We start from the raw sequence: 18145 nt of genomic DNA, 5'->3' as shown, positions 1-18145 counted from the left end.
TTATTATTTATTTACATACTTCTGAAAAATAAAATGAGCTTTTCCTCATGCTTCTATTTTTTCTATTATTCATTTAAATAATAAGCAACATATTAAATGCAACTTCCTGATTATGGCTGTGACTTCCTGTGTGAAATGCATAAATACAAAAAAAAAAATAGATTGGATTTGTTATGTTGGGGAAAAAGACAGCTGTCAAATGCACTGAAGCAAAAAATGTAACTCTTAGCCTTTCGCGACAGGAGTTTAAGTTATAGAACAGAAATGGGCACATGGGGACAAGCTCCCAAAGTAAATGCATAAAATGACTCTAAATAAATAAATTAATTAATAAAATAAAAAGGTTAGTATAATGAAGGGTTAAGGTAATGAACAACACTTAAAGACAGCCTACATGACACCTAATGACAGGTGTCATAATGTCATAATAATAACAGCGTAATAACAGCGTTAAGTGTAAAACTTCAAGTAAAGTGTTACCAAATAGACTTATAATAATTACAGAAAAATACATAAAAGGAAAAAAAATGACTCAAAAAGTTTACAAAATTACAAGAAAATAGTACAAGAAAAGAAGAACAACAAAAATACACAAAAATGACAAAAAATGAATCCAAAAACAAAGAAAACTAAAATACGAGAAAAACACACAATATTGTACAACAATAAAAAAAAATACACAAAACAGGAACAAAAGAAATCACAAAATAAATGCAAAAAAACATACAAAATTTAAGAAAAACAAACGGAACACAAAACCCTCCTGTTTTTTTTCTGTGTTAAATCTCTGATTGTTCATATTCTAAATGCTGACCTGAATAATAGACTATAGGCTTACAAACAACAGATAACATCAACTTTTTTGCGGTTATAATGTTAAAAAGATTTAAATGTTTGAGAACAAACAACACTCAATAAGTGCTACCTATACCTTTCATTATGTTGGGGTTATGATCATAAACAGGGGGGAATAAAGGAATAAGATGGATAGGTGACGTGACGCCTCATCATTGAGTAAATATTGCCTCGAGCACACTGGCAGGTTTTTTATTGTCTTTTCCCAGAATAATAAAAACTATGATGGCATCCTTATTGGATTTAAACTCAGCTTACACCACCTTGTTTAATACACCTGAAAAAATTACGTTGAGCTGCTGCTGCTTTTTCATGTTGCTGTAAATCACGGTACACTGTAATCACATGCAGAGCTGGCCCACTTCATATTTTCCCCTCACATAGCACTGTGAGTGTTTTGCATATGAAAAAAAAAATATTCCAGATCTCAACATGATACTGGCTATATATAAATGATAAGGCTTGTCTGCGGAATATGAACCCCAGCATCCCACAGCTTCCCCAGCCTGTGTGAAAGATGAAAGCACTTCTGTCTCTGAGAAATGCTTTGGCAGCCTCTGTTCCTGCCAGCAGAAAAAGAAAAAAAAAAAAACAGCTTTTGCGAACTTTCAGGTGGCATGGGAAAATATATTCATAAATAAAATATCCAGCCATGAATAATTTAGCCGAGCATTGTGATTGACATGAGGGTGAGAGTACCTGATTATGCCTCCTCAGTGTGAGACTTGAATTACAGCAAATCATAACATCAGCATCAACGCCGAGCACTCGTTTCTTCGTGTTTTGCAATTGTGCATTCTGATCACAGCTTAGAAAAAAACCAAGATGGTTAGTGTGGGATTAAACGTCCTCTTTTAGTTTGGTTCAGTTTTACACGTGCCTTTATTTTCTAAACTGAATCACAGTCTCACCGTTTTGTAAGAAATACAAAAAGAACAAAAATTAACTCCAGATCTGAACAAGTTTACACGAGTGTCAACAAGTTCATAGCTGATGGTTGCATTTGCAATCGATCACAGTACAAATTTTAACGTCCATGTCCATTTGCACTGTGCATTTGTTTTGTATTTGTGCAGAGAGCGCTCGCACTGTCTTCATATACCGATGTGGTTAATCAGGAGCTGTGTTTCCTCCATTGTTCTGAGAGTAGGTGGAACAGATCAATGCACTAGGCTGTACTGGGGCTGTACTGGGGCTGTACTAGGGCTGCAGCAGCAGGCATCCTCCGTGTGCTGAGTGCTGAGCAGTGGGCTTTACCCCCTCCCCCTTTCCCTTCCCCTGGTCCCTCTTCCACTCCCCTCCCTTTCATGTGTGTGAAGCAGATCTGTCTGCAGCCTCAGGCAAGTGCAAGTTAACAAATGTACAGAGCGCATGTGACGCCTCATTTGCATAAATCTGTAGATGTTGCAGCGCTTCCCTTTAAATGAATTCCTTTGTGTTTAAATGGGGATTTTTTTTTTTTTTTTGTTTGCTTTTGTGCATTATTGTGCAATTCTTTTTTTAGTATCTTGAGATTGGAGATCATTTTATCTAACAATTTATTTGAATTGAATTTGAATTTATTTGATTATTATTTAAAAGGGACAATGCACCTGATAGCAGACATGCTGTAAATGAGGCTAGTTTTCATTTGGCCAGATTTGAAAAGGCAACCTAAAATGTAAAAAGGTAATAAAATACAGAGATAATACAACATGATAAAAGAGGTTTGACAAATAATCAAATAATTGCTAATGAAAATGAAGCACCAAGCCTAGACTAAAACTCTTAATGAAATAAATTACAACTGGATCACAGTTCAAACAAAACAGAATTCATACTTAACACAAGAGAAACAAAACATGTGCAAAAAATCTAATAAAGTAAAAGGCTTTGAACCTTTTAATTATTTTTTCTTGCACAAAGAACAAAAAAGCTAATATTGCAATTGCAAGTGACACAAGTAAAAAAATATAGAATGTAATAATAAATAATTTATAAGCGCTTTTTTAAAAAAAAAACTCAAAGACAATTTACAGTTAGAACAATTACACACAAGTCGAAAAAGAAACTAACAACATCAAAGGTAAATAAAGAAAATACGTAACAATCAAAAGTTAAAAACGAATTTAAAAAGGTGAGTTTTGATGAGTGATTTGAAGGTTGAAGGGTCATTACAGTGTTGAATATAGAATCTTTTAAAATTACAGAACATCATGTAGATGTATGTGATTTTCATGTTAACATGAAAGCAGATGAAGCAGATTGTCACACAAACTATAGGCTTTGCACATAAATCACATTTTTCTGTAAACAACTTATTTTTCTTTTATTGTAACCACCATTATACGTGCACTGTTATCCTGCACGTGTCTGTCTACGTCCTCCAGGGACGGAAGGTAAATGACTGTGTTTATTGAATTATTCCTGAACAGATTAAGGCAGATGCCTTGTGACCTTGTACAAATCTCGCTCTGCTTTGGCCTTTTTGTGTGAATCATTTAGGAATTCTCTTTTTATGAAACGGGGACGTTGAAGATGCGATTTGTGTTTTCTATAGTTGTAGGAACCCTCCACTGACATCATCTGTAGCTGTATAATCATCCAGGCCACAGCCTCTCCTCAGGGGAGTCCAACTCTCTCTCTCTCTCTCTCTCTCTCTCTCTTTCTCCATCCATTCATTTCTCCTCTTCCTGCCAAGCTTTTTTGCTCCCTCCCTTTCAAGGTTGGTCTTTATGGCTGAGTGTGACACAAGTGATGGATGAGTTTGAACACAATCACAGATTGGCTGCACAGCCCAGGATCTCATGTGGTTTAGGGGATTGTCTTTGCTTCTGTGACCCATTCTACAGATTACACTGGAATGCTTCTATAGTAAAGACTCCAGCAGTGAAAATATGCAAAAAAAGTAACTATAATAATTCACTATTTACAAATTTTCTTAGATCTAATTTCAAATCTTCAAATAACTTATTATATCGGCCTGCATCTGATATCGCTGATGTAATATATATTGTATTTATTTATTTAGGTTATTTTTCAGGGTCTTCTAATTCAATTCTTATTTATTGTAATCAGATGTAGATTGTTTCTTATGTTAAAGGTTAAAATGTCTGTAACCCATGCTAATAATATATTTGTCATTTTTTCTTATACCCATTGTTATTGTCGTACAAAATAAGCAATAAAAGGATATTATTCGTTAATACGCAAGGCTGCATTATCAGAATGATAATGTGTTTACATTTTTGAACAAATAAAACAATTTACACTAAAAACATATTTTGTTTTATTTATTTTTTAATTTAATTTAACAATATATAGATTAACAATACATTTAAAAAATGTTTGTTTTGTTCAGTTTCACTGGATTTTGTCTCATATCATTTTATTATTATTTTTCTTCAGTGTTAAATTAGTTATTAATTTAGTTACAGTTACTTGGACTGTGACTAGTTTTAGGTGAAAGAGTGTTGTTGATTTGAAACTATTGGTAAACCGAGTTCATGTAATAATTGTGCGTTACATGACTGATAAAATAAGAATTGTGTGAGTCATCGGCTCGATTGGAAGACGTGGATTCTGCAAAGAGCAGACTGAACAAAGAGAGATAAATATTATCACATTATTCAGTCTTTTTGCCACACCACACCTCCACAGTAACCTAAAATATCGAATGTTTCTACTTCCAGAGCCAATCATTGCATGGCATGTTCTACATTTTGGAAGTATTTACAAGATTTAACCTCAACATGAAGATATTCTCTTTGAATTCTGGACGATTGTCAAAGATTGTCTGTTAATGTCAGTCGTTGCATTTTGTTGCCCAATGTAACACAGAAGTGTCAAAGGTCAGAACTCCACCTTCCAACACATGCTGTAATTATGGAAAAACAATAACAATCTTCTTATCCTCCTCCTTTCCTTTGCATACTAATCATTGCTTCATGGAAGTCAAACCTTAAAGATAATGAAGATGATGAAGCTTCTCTGTGTAAGTGTCTACTGATCATTATATTTAGAGGGATGTTGCAGCATCTCAAATCTCACTTTCTTAGTAATTCTGATAAAAAAAAGTGCAAGTCTGTGTCAGTCTGTCAGTAAGACTACGTTCCAACAACAGGTCTCAAAACACAATTCAGATTTTTGGGAGAAAACCAATTTTTTTCTTGTACTTGTTCATATAACACAATAAATATGGTGTTTGCAGAAGTAAATCAGAATCAATATCAGAAATACTTTCTTTATCCCAGGGGGAAATTACTTATATGAAGGCATCTTGTCTCAGCGTGTGTGTGGCACTAATAATATGCATAATATTTAAATATTTATTGATTACCACGCCACTCCTCCTGAGAGGCAGAATTGTGAAATTTTTTTGCATTACAATTATGTGAAGGTTGGATAAATGCAACCTGGCCTTTCAGACAGCAGTTCTATTGCAAAAATATCAGATATGTAAATATGAAAGTGACCTGGGTCGGATTTGTGCTGTTCCATCTATCTTTAAAGGGATCCTTTACTCTTTTTACAAATCTGGCCTAAAATCTTTGAAATTTACTAGAAGATCTATGTCTAACAAAACACCTTATTTTGCACATTATTAATCACATGATTAATGACGTCACATGGCCCTCATTGTTTGTTTGTCTTCAACTGTCCTTGATTTACTCGCTAACTTCAGCCACCAGGGAGTCAGCTGTGCACTGTTAAGTAGAGAGTAAAGGTCCCTTAGGAGAGCTGTTCTTCTCTGCTTCATTGTCTACTACGAAAGCGCAGAGTTCAAACTGTCGCCCCTGCAGTCACAGATGTTGTTAGGGTGAGGTAGGGTTAGGGGTTTGGTTTAGGGTAATAAAGGGTTAGGGTTAGGGTGAGGTAGGGTTAGGGGTTAAGGTAATGAATGGTTAGGGTTTGGGGTTAGGGTGAGGTAGGTTAGGGGTTTGGGTTAGGGTAATAAAGGGTTAGGGTTAGGGTGAGGTAGGGTTAGGGTTTGGGGTTAGGGTGAGGTAGGTTAGGGGTTTGGGTTAGGGTAATAAAGGGTTAGGGTTAGGGTGAGGTAGGGTTAGGGTAACATAGGGTTAGGGTTTGGGGTTAGGGTGAGGTAGGTTAGGGGTTTGGGTTAGGGTAATAAAGGGTTAGGGTTAGGGTGAGGTAGGGTTAGGGTAACATAGGGTTAGGGTTTGGGGTTAGGGTGAGGCAGGTTAGGGGTTTGGGTTAGGGTAATAAAGGGTTAGGGTTAGGGTGAGGTAGGGTTAGGGTAACAAAGGGTTAGGGTTAGAGGTTAGGGTAATGAAGGGTTAAGGTAACGAACAACACTTAATGACAGCCTTCATGACACCTTATTCACGCTAATGACAGGTGTCATGTCATAATAATGACATCACAATGTCAGCCTTTATGTATAAAACTTAAAGTACCAAGTGTTACCAATTCTTGTAAGTATTTAGAAAAGAAACTCAACTCTTACTTAATTCTGTTCAATCCAAATCTATCCTTGACATGGGCCTGTAGGTGCTGTGAGGGCCAATGAGGTGCAAAGATGAATACAGGGATCTGCTGCCCTCAAATATTCTATAGTGGTACAACACAGTCTAGACAAACATCTATTAACTGTATTCATGACCTCTTTGAGTGTCTTCTGCTTGTAAACATATACACAAATCATGAAACGCACGTCTCATCTTCAGTGACATCCTATGGCATTTTAATTTGTCTTTGCTTTAGTGTCCAGCTGATTTATTAACACCAGAGACTGGCGGTGCTGAGGCTAATAAATGAAAGGAGGTGCCATCTGGTCTGTATGGTATTTATTGGAACATACTGTGGCATGGTTGTGTTGGGTGTTAGAGGCATCACGACTGCGGTGAAGGTGATGTAAGTGGCTGCAGTGATTAATCCTTCATTCAGTCGAGATTCTGTCTTTCAAAAGGTGTGAAATCATAGCTCTAAAATTGACAAAAGAAACTTGTGCATTTAGCTCAACACATGCACTGTGTAGATAATCTCATTAATTTGTGCTGATATGTGTTCTACACATATGGCTGTAATGATAACATGGCTGTGCATATGAAATTAGATGGATTTCTATACCCCCTCTTTGTTTATTTTTCCTGCCGTCTTCAATTCTATTTATTGTGATGAAAAAACCCTTTGAATCTAGAGGAAATATAGGTCACCATCATTGGTGCAATGGTGTAACAAATGCCATCTCTATAGCTTTGTGTTTTTGTGTAATAGAATAGGGCAGCATGTATGCGTGAGGCTTATGGGTAAATAATTTGAAGAATGCAGACACTGATTTCATCAAATGGTCTGTAGACAGATCGGAATAACAAGACTGAACACGATAAATGATGGTTACAGTTGTGTATAATCATGTGAATTGCACAGTGATGTTTTTAGTTTATTGCTTGTGAGCCAGTATTACAGAGAATTGATGAAGGAAGCGTTAACCTTAACAATGGTGAAATCCTAGAGTAGAATACCCATTAATGTGTCGTACATAATACACATCAATGTGTCTAACGTTGTTTGTGAGTGAGAGTCAATTTTTAATATACATTCAGAAAAAAACTCAGCTCAGCTTCACTAACATTAACTTAAATTGACGTGACTACAGTTGAGACCAAAATAGAAGTGGTTTTTCTGTCTGATGTACTCCATCTAATGATTAGAGACATAATTAATATGAGATTTACCAGATAGTAGATAATATTTTGACAGTTAGACAGAAAACTGTGATAATTCACGTTTAAGTGTTTTTGCTGTCATTATAATTCAATAGTAATGCATGAATAAAACATGGACGATCCTATAGGAAAGTGTTTCAATCAATTCTAATGCTTAATCAGCTTTATTAGGCTGAATTAGCATGTTTCAGCATAATTGATAGAAAAGAAGAAGAAAAAACACACCTGCTTGAATGAATTGAATGAATAACTATTACCTCAATTACCTTTTTACCCTTTTATCACTTATTATTTTTCATTTCCCACCTAACAATTTTAAATCATTATTGTTATTTAAGAATTGGCAGTTTTTTTATTTGAAAATTATTATTATTACCCGACTATTAAACAGCTGTCTCAATCTCTCCAGTAGTTCAATCCATAAATCGGACTGTGCATTTATGAGGTCTTTTCACCCTAATGCATTGTTACATTCAGTGTGTGTTTGTGTTCGTGTATATCACCTGAAAACACCATGTGATGATGGACCTTTTCCCTAAATCCATTTACTATTTATCGATCACATTTAGGTTACGATAAATGTGCTGGGAGTCGTTAAAAGTCAATGAACGTGGTGCATGTTATCTTCTGAGTGCATGTTTGCAGATATTCTCTGGATATTTGAGGCTTTGTGTTCCCACTGATGGAGGGAATGTGTGTGACTGGTAATAATCAGTATCATGGGAGCCTGATCACTATAGGTCAGCAGCACAATAGAGGAAAACGACAATGAAACACGCACATTTTAAATTACAGTCAAATTACGCAGTTGAATGTAGAATTTGTGCAGAAGACACTTGGACTTATTACTGTTTCTTATTTTCATACAAATCCCTATTAGTGGGGTGGTGATGTCATTGTGTAGACTCCACAGTGGAGGCATGGGGCCCAGACGACAGTGACGGAGGAGGGGGGAGCAGTGCAGTGCACCAGGGTTCATTGAGGACACTGCTGAGGATGCAGGACTTCAAGCATTTCAGTAGAAACTCGAGGCTCCTCAAAAATTTTCTGAACGTTGTTGGTAAAAAAAAAAAAAAACAACAGCATTTCTGTATAAATTATTTCCAGTTCTGTTGGCCAGCTATGCTCACAATTTTTGTTGTTATAGTGACATTAATGGTGCTTTAACTTTCAAATCAGCAGCTCAAAGAAGCACTTTATAGAGGAAAAAGACTATTATAAATAACATTTTCTAGTATAGTATAGATATTGTATATTTATATAATAAATGTTATGTATGTGAGGCGATTTAGAAGCTACATTTGCAATAAAAAACACTTTGGATGTGTTTGGATGTGGAGGTCGACATGCTTGACGAACTGCGACGTATCATGGCATAGTTTAAAGGTGTTTGGGTCATTCCATGTCGTTTCACAAATGGCTTATACACTTTGGTCTCGAAAAATTCTGAAATTTTTACCAATTGTGTGCTTATTCATAGGAACACTGTACATTTTTAGTTTGATCGGATTAACACTTTTTGAGCTGTGGACAATTTAGTGAGGGGGGTATGTGTCGATTTCCGTGCTTCCTTATTTTTCTTCCATTTTCTACTTCCAATGTCTCAAGAACGACATCACAATTTGGTATAGTAATACAGCGTCGCCTACTCTCAGAATATACAAAAAGATCTGCTATACATCCTATCTAGTGTCTATTCAATAATCACGGAGCAATTAGTCCGTAATGCAGGGAATGTCCTGAAAATTTGTTGAAATATATGGAATGACCTGTTTTCCTTGTTCAGCTGGAAGCTATGTGTGGATCTGTAGTAAGATCTAAATGCTGCGACCACAGGCACAAGTCAGAGTTCTCGTTTCCTATTAATGTAGTGTAAATACACCCTAAGAACCACTTTTTTCTGCTGAATACGTATATGATTAGGTATGGAGTAATGTAGTTTATTGATCCTAGTCCCTCTTTTTGTTTTTAGTTGTAAAATGTCAGAGTGAGTAGCCTCTCTGGGTTGAACACTGGATATTACAATTAAATTTTTTGATCAGTGACGTCACTCACCGTCACTGTTGGCCCCGTCTCTCCTATAAAAGATGGGATGAGAAACTAGGTTTCCTCCTCTCACAGCACTCAATGAGCATTGATTGACAGCTCCTTGCGGAAATGTGCAGGGTTGTAGGGGTGGGGCTATTGTGTGTGGGCGTGTCTTAACTACTCTAGAAGCAGCGCCCATAATTAAAGTTTTTTTTTTTTTTAAATTTCTTACTACTGGCAGGCCAGTAAAACCCTGGGGGTGTACTTACACTTTAAGCACAACGCCAAAATCTGTCCGCCATAATGTTCCTGGTCTTTTTAGGAATTATGTCATAATGTCCAAGGAATTTCATTACACTTAACTAACCACTAACACTTTGTCTTCAAAACAACTGGAATAGATGTAGACAGAGTAGAAGCTGATATCAGGTGGCTCTCCAATAGGGACGAAGGGAGACGTCAAGACGAGGGGCCGTAAATGTCCCCCGTTTTTTGGTCTTTGGTATTTTATATTATAGCATTGCTCTGAAATATGTGATTGCACACATTGTTTTGTACTATATTTATATACATATTATAATATTTATATTATCCAGTAGAAATTACATTTTTGAATCATTTTGTTTGAATTTTTACATTTTTCAATGGGAGGCGCAACAAAAAAAGTTTGAGAACCACTGTTTTAATATAAAATGGGGATGCATAAGATTTGTCACCTATAAACTAGTAACCATTACAGATCGTGGTTCAGGTGGTTAGAGGGGTCATCTTCTGATCTAGAGGTTGGGAGTTTGATTCCTGTCGAAATGTCGAAATGTCCTTGGACAAGACACTGAACCCTAAGTTGCTTCCAATGGTTGACCAGCGCCTTGCATGGCAGCTCTGTCCCATTGGTGTGTGAATGTGAGTGTGAATAGGTGAATGAGCTGATACTAGCACTTTGGGACTACTGAGGTGGTTATAAAGCGCTATATAAATCAAGTCCATTTACCATTAAAGCACACCTCGGTAATGATATTATCTGTTAAATGGTATCAAACTATCAGCAGAAACACTAGATCTGCTCTTTGAATTATTAAAAAACTGTCTGCGCCCTTTTGCTTTCACGTTCATGCCCTTCATTGTCAAAACACAGCCAGTAGTCTTTGTCGCTCCACATGGCTTGTCACCGTCAGATTCCCTATATCCTTCTTCATTTATTATTCCTGGGAAACACTTTCTCCAGTAATTTCAGATTTCCTTTCGCCCACTCTCTCTTTGTTCACACTCCACATGTACGTCTGTGTTCTCCAGTCCTCCTTGATTCTCCATCACTGCATGTGGTACCCATAGACCTGCATCTTATAACACAAGATTCCCTTTATCAATGTTTTCAAAATTGTGTGTTCCACCACCCCACCCCCCACAGCTACCTCTCCTTCTTATTCCTGTGCCTGGCCCTCTCCCCCTCTCCCCCTCTCCAGTTCATTGGTAAAAATATCTGCAGACAGCAGGAGCTGAAGCAGAGGCAAGACTCTCTCTCTCTCTCTCTCTCAGACATCCCACCCATGTGATCTCACAGGCTTCCTCTGCTCTGCTCCAGTCAGGCTTCAGCCTTTCAGTCGGCTGCGGCTAATGAGCCTTTGTGTGGACAGAGAGAGAGAGAGAGAGGGAGAGGGAGGGAGGGAGGTAAAGTGAGAGAAACTGTCGTTGCAACACTAAAGCATATGGTACCGACAGTGTAGAGCTGCAGAGCTGGAAATTATTCGCCTCCCTCCAAAGTCCTGCAACCTTTCTTTTTTTCTTTCCTCACGCCCCATGGAGCTCAGGGGTCGCCATGAGTCAGTAGACTGAAACCAAAATGGAAATCTCTTCATTTATCACGTTTCACCTTCTTGAATAGCATCAATTATACCTGTGTGCTTGAGACGAGGTGAAAGGAGTCAGACTTTGCCAGTGGATACAGGTCAGTTGTTCCTGTGAGGGCCAGGAGGACACACACATGCACACACACACTCTAGATGCCATAGTCTTGTTGGCATCACTTGGAATTGATGTTTTGCACCTTGTTTTGACAGATCAACACATTTGCGATTGTGAGAAGTTGATGACTGATTAGATATAGATGACTGTGTATGATGTGTATGTATGAAGAGCTGCGTTCTACTCTGAGGTGTGTGTGTGCGTGTGCGTGTGTGCGTGTGTGCGTGTGTGTGTGCATAGAGGCAAAACACAGGGAGGGGCTTTCCAAGCTGCTGCATGATGATTTCTCTGTAATTCTCCTTTTTTACAATCACTTTATTTGTTTCTCTAAGAACTCTTCCTGAGAAACATTCAACTGTATTTTTCCTTTAGTTTGTGAAAGAGTTTCACCTTGAATCACCCACAGTTAATGATGTCATTCTATTCACTGAAATTATTTCAACTTCATGGATGAACTGCTAATGCTGGGCTCTTGTAAAGAAAAAGGTTGAAATGTAAACTGAGCTCATGTGCAGATATTGCTCCATTAAAGCTGAAACATTTGTGTTTGATTATTAAAAAAAGCCCCAACCACTGTCATATGGGGAAGCTCGGGTTGTAAGAGTACATTAGAATCTCCATGGCAACCACTTTGAGTATCCAAACCTGGTGCAGCATCAGCTTTGGGAAAGGCAAATAAGAAAAACATTTTCTTCAGGAGTGTTTCATTTGGAGCCTCACATGGAAATGATTTAAATCATAGTTCATTTCTGCCAAGTGATGTGAAGAAGAGTCTCTGTTTCATATCACATCAACAGTTTTTTTTTTTTAAATGACAAAATAAAATCTAATGCATTGACTTCCTCGTGCATTCTTCTGTGCGGTTGCATTAGGCTGCCCATCATAAGGCACTTCCTCACTGGTTGCTCTGCATCCAACCACAGGAATTTCCATTTCATCCATGCCTCTGTTTATTTCAACTGTCTGCTTTTGGCAGGATATGGGTGATAGTGGGTCATTGTTTATACTCTTTTTATTCGTGTTATCAATTAATTTGTGTTGCTTTTTATGAATGAAAAGTGCTATACAAATAAAGTTCTAATTGATTTACTCATTTACTAAATGCCTGTAGTTTGGATGTTTGTTATTAGCTTGTTGCTGATACTAAATATCTGAGATTAACTGACACTAGCTGAGTTTCCATTACAGATTTTCGCAAAATAAAAGTGATATTTCTAAATGTCGACAAAGTATAATTACGCTTTGAACGTGTTTCCATTGAAGGTTGTTTTGGACAAGCACCTTCTAACTCCCGTGAAATCTCATCCCGTGAGACTTTGCTGCAGAAAGACGGATGCTCAGAACCGCCTTATAACACTCCGTATTCCTTTGTTGTTTCATGTCTAATGTGGCAGTAATAATTTTGAAGTATAATGTCTTGGTCTCCTCTTCCGTCTACACATACCGCGCCATGTTGACTTGGAGAGAAGTGGTCATGTGACCATGTACGTCACGTTCTGTGACGTGTATTTGCGGAAAGTGTTTCCATAGCGCTTTTGCGATACATTTCAATATCGAAACGTCTGAAATTCCTCCTCATGAAAGCGTTAAAGCTTTTTAGCGATATTTGAGTGTTTTTTTTTTTTTCGAAAATCAGGTTTCCATTATCCATTTTTATTGCGCTATTTATATTTTGCGCATTTCCAAGGGTAATGGAAACACAGACACTGATACATTCATGAGCCCTGTTTGGACCTAATTTCAGGTCACATTATATATATGTAATTATGTATCCATGGAAATAACAGGTTCAGTCTACTTTTAATGTGATTCCCCACTGGATGTATTCCACAAATACACTTAAAATTAAGAATACTTATTCAACTTTGGTAATGACAAGGTAATGAAGACTATTGTTTTGTTGTGTCAAACAACAGCACATATCGTTTTAATATCTGTAGAAAAACTGATACTGATGTCAACCGTTTACATTTTTATGGCAAACGTTGGCTGATAATATCCTCCATCTCTAGCCTGTAGTGAGAAATGTTGTCATCTGCAAACTCAGTGACTGAAATATAAATCCCAAACTCTTTCTCTCTTTAGATCGGATTACAGACCCCTATTTTTCTTGCAAATTAGACCAAATATTTCTTCCTCACTGAGGTTACCCTGTCTGACTTCTTGCTCCGTCCTTTTCTTGTCGGAGGATGCCTCACATTCCTGCGTTTAAGGTAGCGTTGTTTACTCTGTAGTTTTTCCAAATGCTGGCAGTGCCTTGTCACCAGACGGAGCTTGCAAAGCCTCTAGGCCTCCCGGGAACAATGACCCCTCAGCTGGCAGCGCTAGCTCGCTCCATGTTGCACCTATTTTTTCTTAGGCAAGCTTTTTGCATCTGTAATGACTTGATAGCAGAGCACAGATGAAAGGCTGTGGATGCCTGTGAATGAAACTCCCCCACAGGCAGCTGGAGCAGATAAACTGAGTGGGACTGGATGGAGATGCTCGCTGTCTTTACTGATTCCAGGTTCTACCGGAGAAAGCCGCCAGGGAAAATGTGCCAACCATTGCAATCCTTCTTGTTACCGCAGCAATGTTGGTGTTGTTTACTAGTGTTGCGTTACATGTTCAGGGAAAAGTCTTCTGCATTTGAAAGCATTGTGTACTCACTACTATCTCTATTGTGTCTGAAAAACAATTAACAAGCCCTGCAATAAGATGGGCTAACACATGCAAGAGAGCGATTGCTGGGTGTTATTCAAAAAGAAAAAAAGCTGTAAAATTATGGCAATTGTATTCCTGCCAGTTTCACTGTTGTTGTAATTACTTGAGTATGCTTGACTGATGTCTTACCTCTTGTTTATTTTTATGATTGCATCATTGGTCAGAGGCAGTTCATGGACCTACTTATTTGATATTGAGCTGGCCTGTATCACATCTGTTCCAACAAACTCATATATAATAAGGAGAACTTGCTGGGCATGTGAAGATTTAAATATTTTTTTTAAATGTGCATGACAAATAGCAGTGAGTCACTATTAGAGCTGGGTATCGATTTAGCTTTCCCAAATCGATTCGATTTAGTGAAAGCTAAATCACGATTCGATTCTCGATTCAATTTGATTTGATTCTCGATTCAATTTGATTTGATTCTCGATTCAATTTGATTCTCGATTCGGTTAAAGATTTTTAGAGCTGGGTATCGATTCAGCTTTCCCAAATCAATTCAATTTGATTCTCAAAAGCACGATTCGATTCTTGATTCGGTTCAATATTTTTTAGTCCTATTACCAATTTACCAATTTTATTTGAACATGGAAGAGATTTTCAGTAAACTAATGCCATAAATAGTAAACAAACTTCAACGTGGTGCATTATTAAAAAATACTAAAATGAGAATTGAGCCCACAGCACTACATACACACGGTAGAAATGATTGATTTTAAGATTTTGAGTCGATATAGGACCATTCAAAGGAAAATCGATTAAAATTTATTTATTTTTTCTTCTTTTTTTAATATAGCCCTGGTCACTATAGAAGCAGCCATAAAAAAGTCTAAACCATTGATCAATTATTTAAATGTGTAAAGATGGATTTTTCCATCCCTTTAAGGGATTTCAAGCCTCGATATTTTAGAACTCATAAACAATAATTAGATGTAATTGTTCAGCGTTGTTTTTGTGTACGGAAAGAGAGGATGTTTGAGAAAGCAGAGGCAAATTAATTGCATGAACCACGACTTTTTGCAAAGCAACCAGTCAAATCAGTCGATTCAAGCACAGGAACTAAAACACAGTTTACAGATCATTAACACCTATTAGGGTTGGGGTTGATTAAATTTTTCAGTTACAATTACGTTTTCAATTACTCAAGTTCAAGTTCAAGTACAATTCAATTACCATTACAGTGACCAGCATTTTTTTGATTACAATTCAATTGCAATGATCTTTTATCCTCAGAAAGTCCATTACTGAAGTTCAGCCCAGGTCATTTGGAGGCCCAAAGCAAAATCAGTATATGGGGCCCATAGTGATGCAAATTTTTGGTAAAACAAAAACATTTGGTACGTATACACCTATATTTTATTTGTCATTCCTGTTTATTGAAACTTATACTAGATGGTTCCAAACCTCAATTTAAACTGAAAAGACAAATACATTCTGCAATTCCTGCTTTTACTTTTTGTAACATGCAATCAATAGTGTCAACAGTAAAGTAAAATAGTGAAGTGCTTTTAAATTCAAGTAAAGCAAACAGAGAACACAGGTAAACACTCCAAATGTAAGTATTGAACAAAAAGTTAACTGAAATATTTCAATCTCACTGCAGACCAAACACACCCGAGTTAATTAATAAACAAACACAAAGTCTGTTTTGTGCATACAAAGTCAAACATAGACTAAAACCAATCTACTATTCACAGTCAGTAAAAGCAAAGTACAGTGCAATTGTGCAAAAAAGTAAACAAAGTCAAAGTATTAAAAGAAATAACACATAAATATATAATACTGTGAAGTAGTACACCCCAAACAGTAAACATCATGACATCGGGGTCATTATTCACTATATTTAGCTTTTGTGTTTCAGAATTTTACATTCTTTTGGTGCATACATAGTTGGACACTTAACCAAAGGTATTGTAGAGCTGCAATATCCATTACTTTAACAATAAACATACTGGTAAAAGCTTCTTCAAAAAACAGTGCAAACAATGTTTTTAAACAAAATAAAAGATTTAGAAATAAACAAAGAATGAAAAATGTAATAAAATGGATATAAATATGGTGCAATATCTGTTCAATGCTTTGGTTCGGTTTTTCAGAATTTTATTATTCTTGCTTTCTGAGATGAAAAGTCATCATTGTATGTTATCTCTTTTCTTACCTGATGGGTAATACTTATCATTGCTATCATTGACTTCCTACTGCCCACACTGTGACGTAGGGCCAGAGGACGACCCGCCCTCCTCCCACCCACTCCGTAGCCGAGCTCATGCTGTTTTATAAACACGAGACAGAGCGTGAGGGCGGGGCATTTGCCGGTACATACATAGACTGTAGAAAATACATACATAGCACTGTGCGAAGGACATTGACATGCTCAACTTTGCGGGTGTGTCTGCTTACATGTCAATCACGGCAGAGAGCTTCCCGGAGGAGCGGCTTCTCCAGCTCAGTGCTGCGTCAAATTCGTCATCAAAGTGGAGCGAGGTGTTTGTGCCTGCCCTGCAGTAAGAAAGGAACAAATCACCCTTTAACTAACAATTGAGGGAATCAATGAAAAAAACACTTTAAGCATGTGTATGAAGCCCAAATAGCACTTTTATGATGTTTAAAGCACAGAAAAGTTGATTTAGGGTAACATGGGCCCTTTAAGAGACAGCCCTCATGCCACTCTGAATTAGTAAATATCATGTTACTGCCATCTTTTGACACAAAGGACAATTTAACATCACATCCCGTGTTAAATGATTCTTATTCTGACAGGTAGCATTACAAGACAAGCTGCTTCTTTCTATTTTTTTTCCAACCTCTCAATCTTAATATTAACTTTCCTGTAAGGCTGATGTATAGTGTGTAATTATCAGCATTCTATTTTGTGTATGCTGAAGATTATGAAGGCCTTAAACTGTATATTTAGATAATGTGTGGCCCCTCTGCTCTCTCTTGGTTTCAGATACGGAGGCTAAAGGCGATGAGTGGAACACGGAAGAGGAAATTTGAGGAGGTGGAAGCCTCATCTTCCCCGTGCTCCTCTGTGCGAGAGTCTGATGATGAGGTATCCTTCAGCGAGAGCGGGGACAGCAGCGACAGTGTCAACCCGTCCGCCTCTGGCCCTTTTATCCGTGAGTGTCTGAGTCTATAGTGTGGCAATGTCTATTATTGACAGAAACAGAACTGTGTCATGATTTCTTATGCTGTGTTCACACCGGATGCGTTATAAAATGTCCGTATGTCCAGATTACATACAAAGTCAATGGATAGATTCGCCCCAGCGCGCTCCCGATTTTACGCATATCCGCACACCTACACATTCACCTACAAATATTGAACTCATGCAGCTGTTTCGCATGACGAAAGCCAATCAGAGTCTTTGTTGACGATGACGTCAGGCCGTCAACACGGATGTAGCACCCTCAAGGAATGGCATAGGCACGAGGTAGAGAAAATGGGGTTTATTAGCTCTTGACAACCCGTGAGAACTGCTCACAAAAACAGATACAAAAATATATTAACATGTGCATTTACAAGAAAAGAAAATTACAGACACAATAAAAAGAAACAAACCTCGTGAGCTGTCTTCCAACGAGGGGCTAAAATGCTCATCTAAGACTCGAAAATTGCACTGCTTTTTCTCAGTGGCTGTTTAAACAAAGAATAGAAATAAATATCTGGGCTTTATTATTATTTCACATTTTATTAAAGACTTATTATTTTACCTGAAGTCAGGAAAATCGTGGCTGCCGTTGGCACTGTTTGGGCTTTGTACGCACCGAAGTGAGGTCGGGCGGAACTATATTTAGAACATAAGTTCCACCTTTATTTAAAACACTAGAGGGCGTTATAAACATATAAATAACAAGGGCTAAATTAAACTAAAAATAGTTTTGGACCGTTACAACGGACACTGGTCTGTTCACTCATTCAACCAT

At 37.4% G+C, this 18145-nt stretch overlaps 1 protein-coding gene across 2 annotated transcripts in view; it reads left to right on the top strand.

Annotated features, from left to right (window-relative positions):
- Positions 1 to 18145, top strand: part of LOC114455297 (cysteine/serine-rich nuclear protein 3-like) — a 60077-nt gene that overhangs the window by 24440 nt on the left and 17492 nt on the right. The window contains exons 1-2 of one of the 2 annotated variants that reach the window (XM_028436448.1): positions 11272 to 11496; positions 17170 to 17338. In XM_028436448.1, coding sequence (XP_028292249.1) covers positions 17188 to 17338 — 151 coding nt within the window. In that variant the 5' untranslated portion in view covers positions 11272 to 11496; positions 17170 to 17187. Of the gene's footprint in view, positions 1 to 11271; positions 11497 to 17169; positions 17339 to 18145 lie in introns of those variants that run through there. The other variant, XM_028436447.1, reaches the window with a different exon arrangement.

This window comes from Gouania willdenowi, chromosome 21, assembly GCF_900634775.1.
Source record: "Gouania willdenowi chromosome 21, fGouWil2.1, whole genome shotgun sequence".
NCBI classification, from domain to species: domain Eukaryota; kingdom Metazoa; phylum Chordata; class Actinopteri; order Blenniiformes; family Gobiesocidae; genus Gouania; species Gouania willdenowi.
This window is presented reverse-complemented; position numbering and strand designations above follow the sequence as displayed.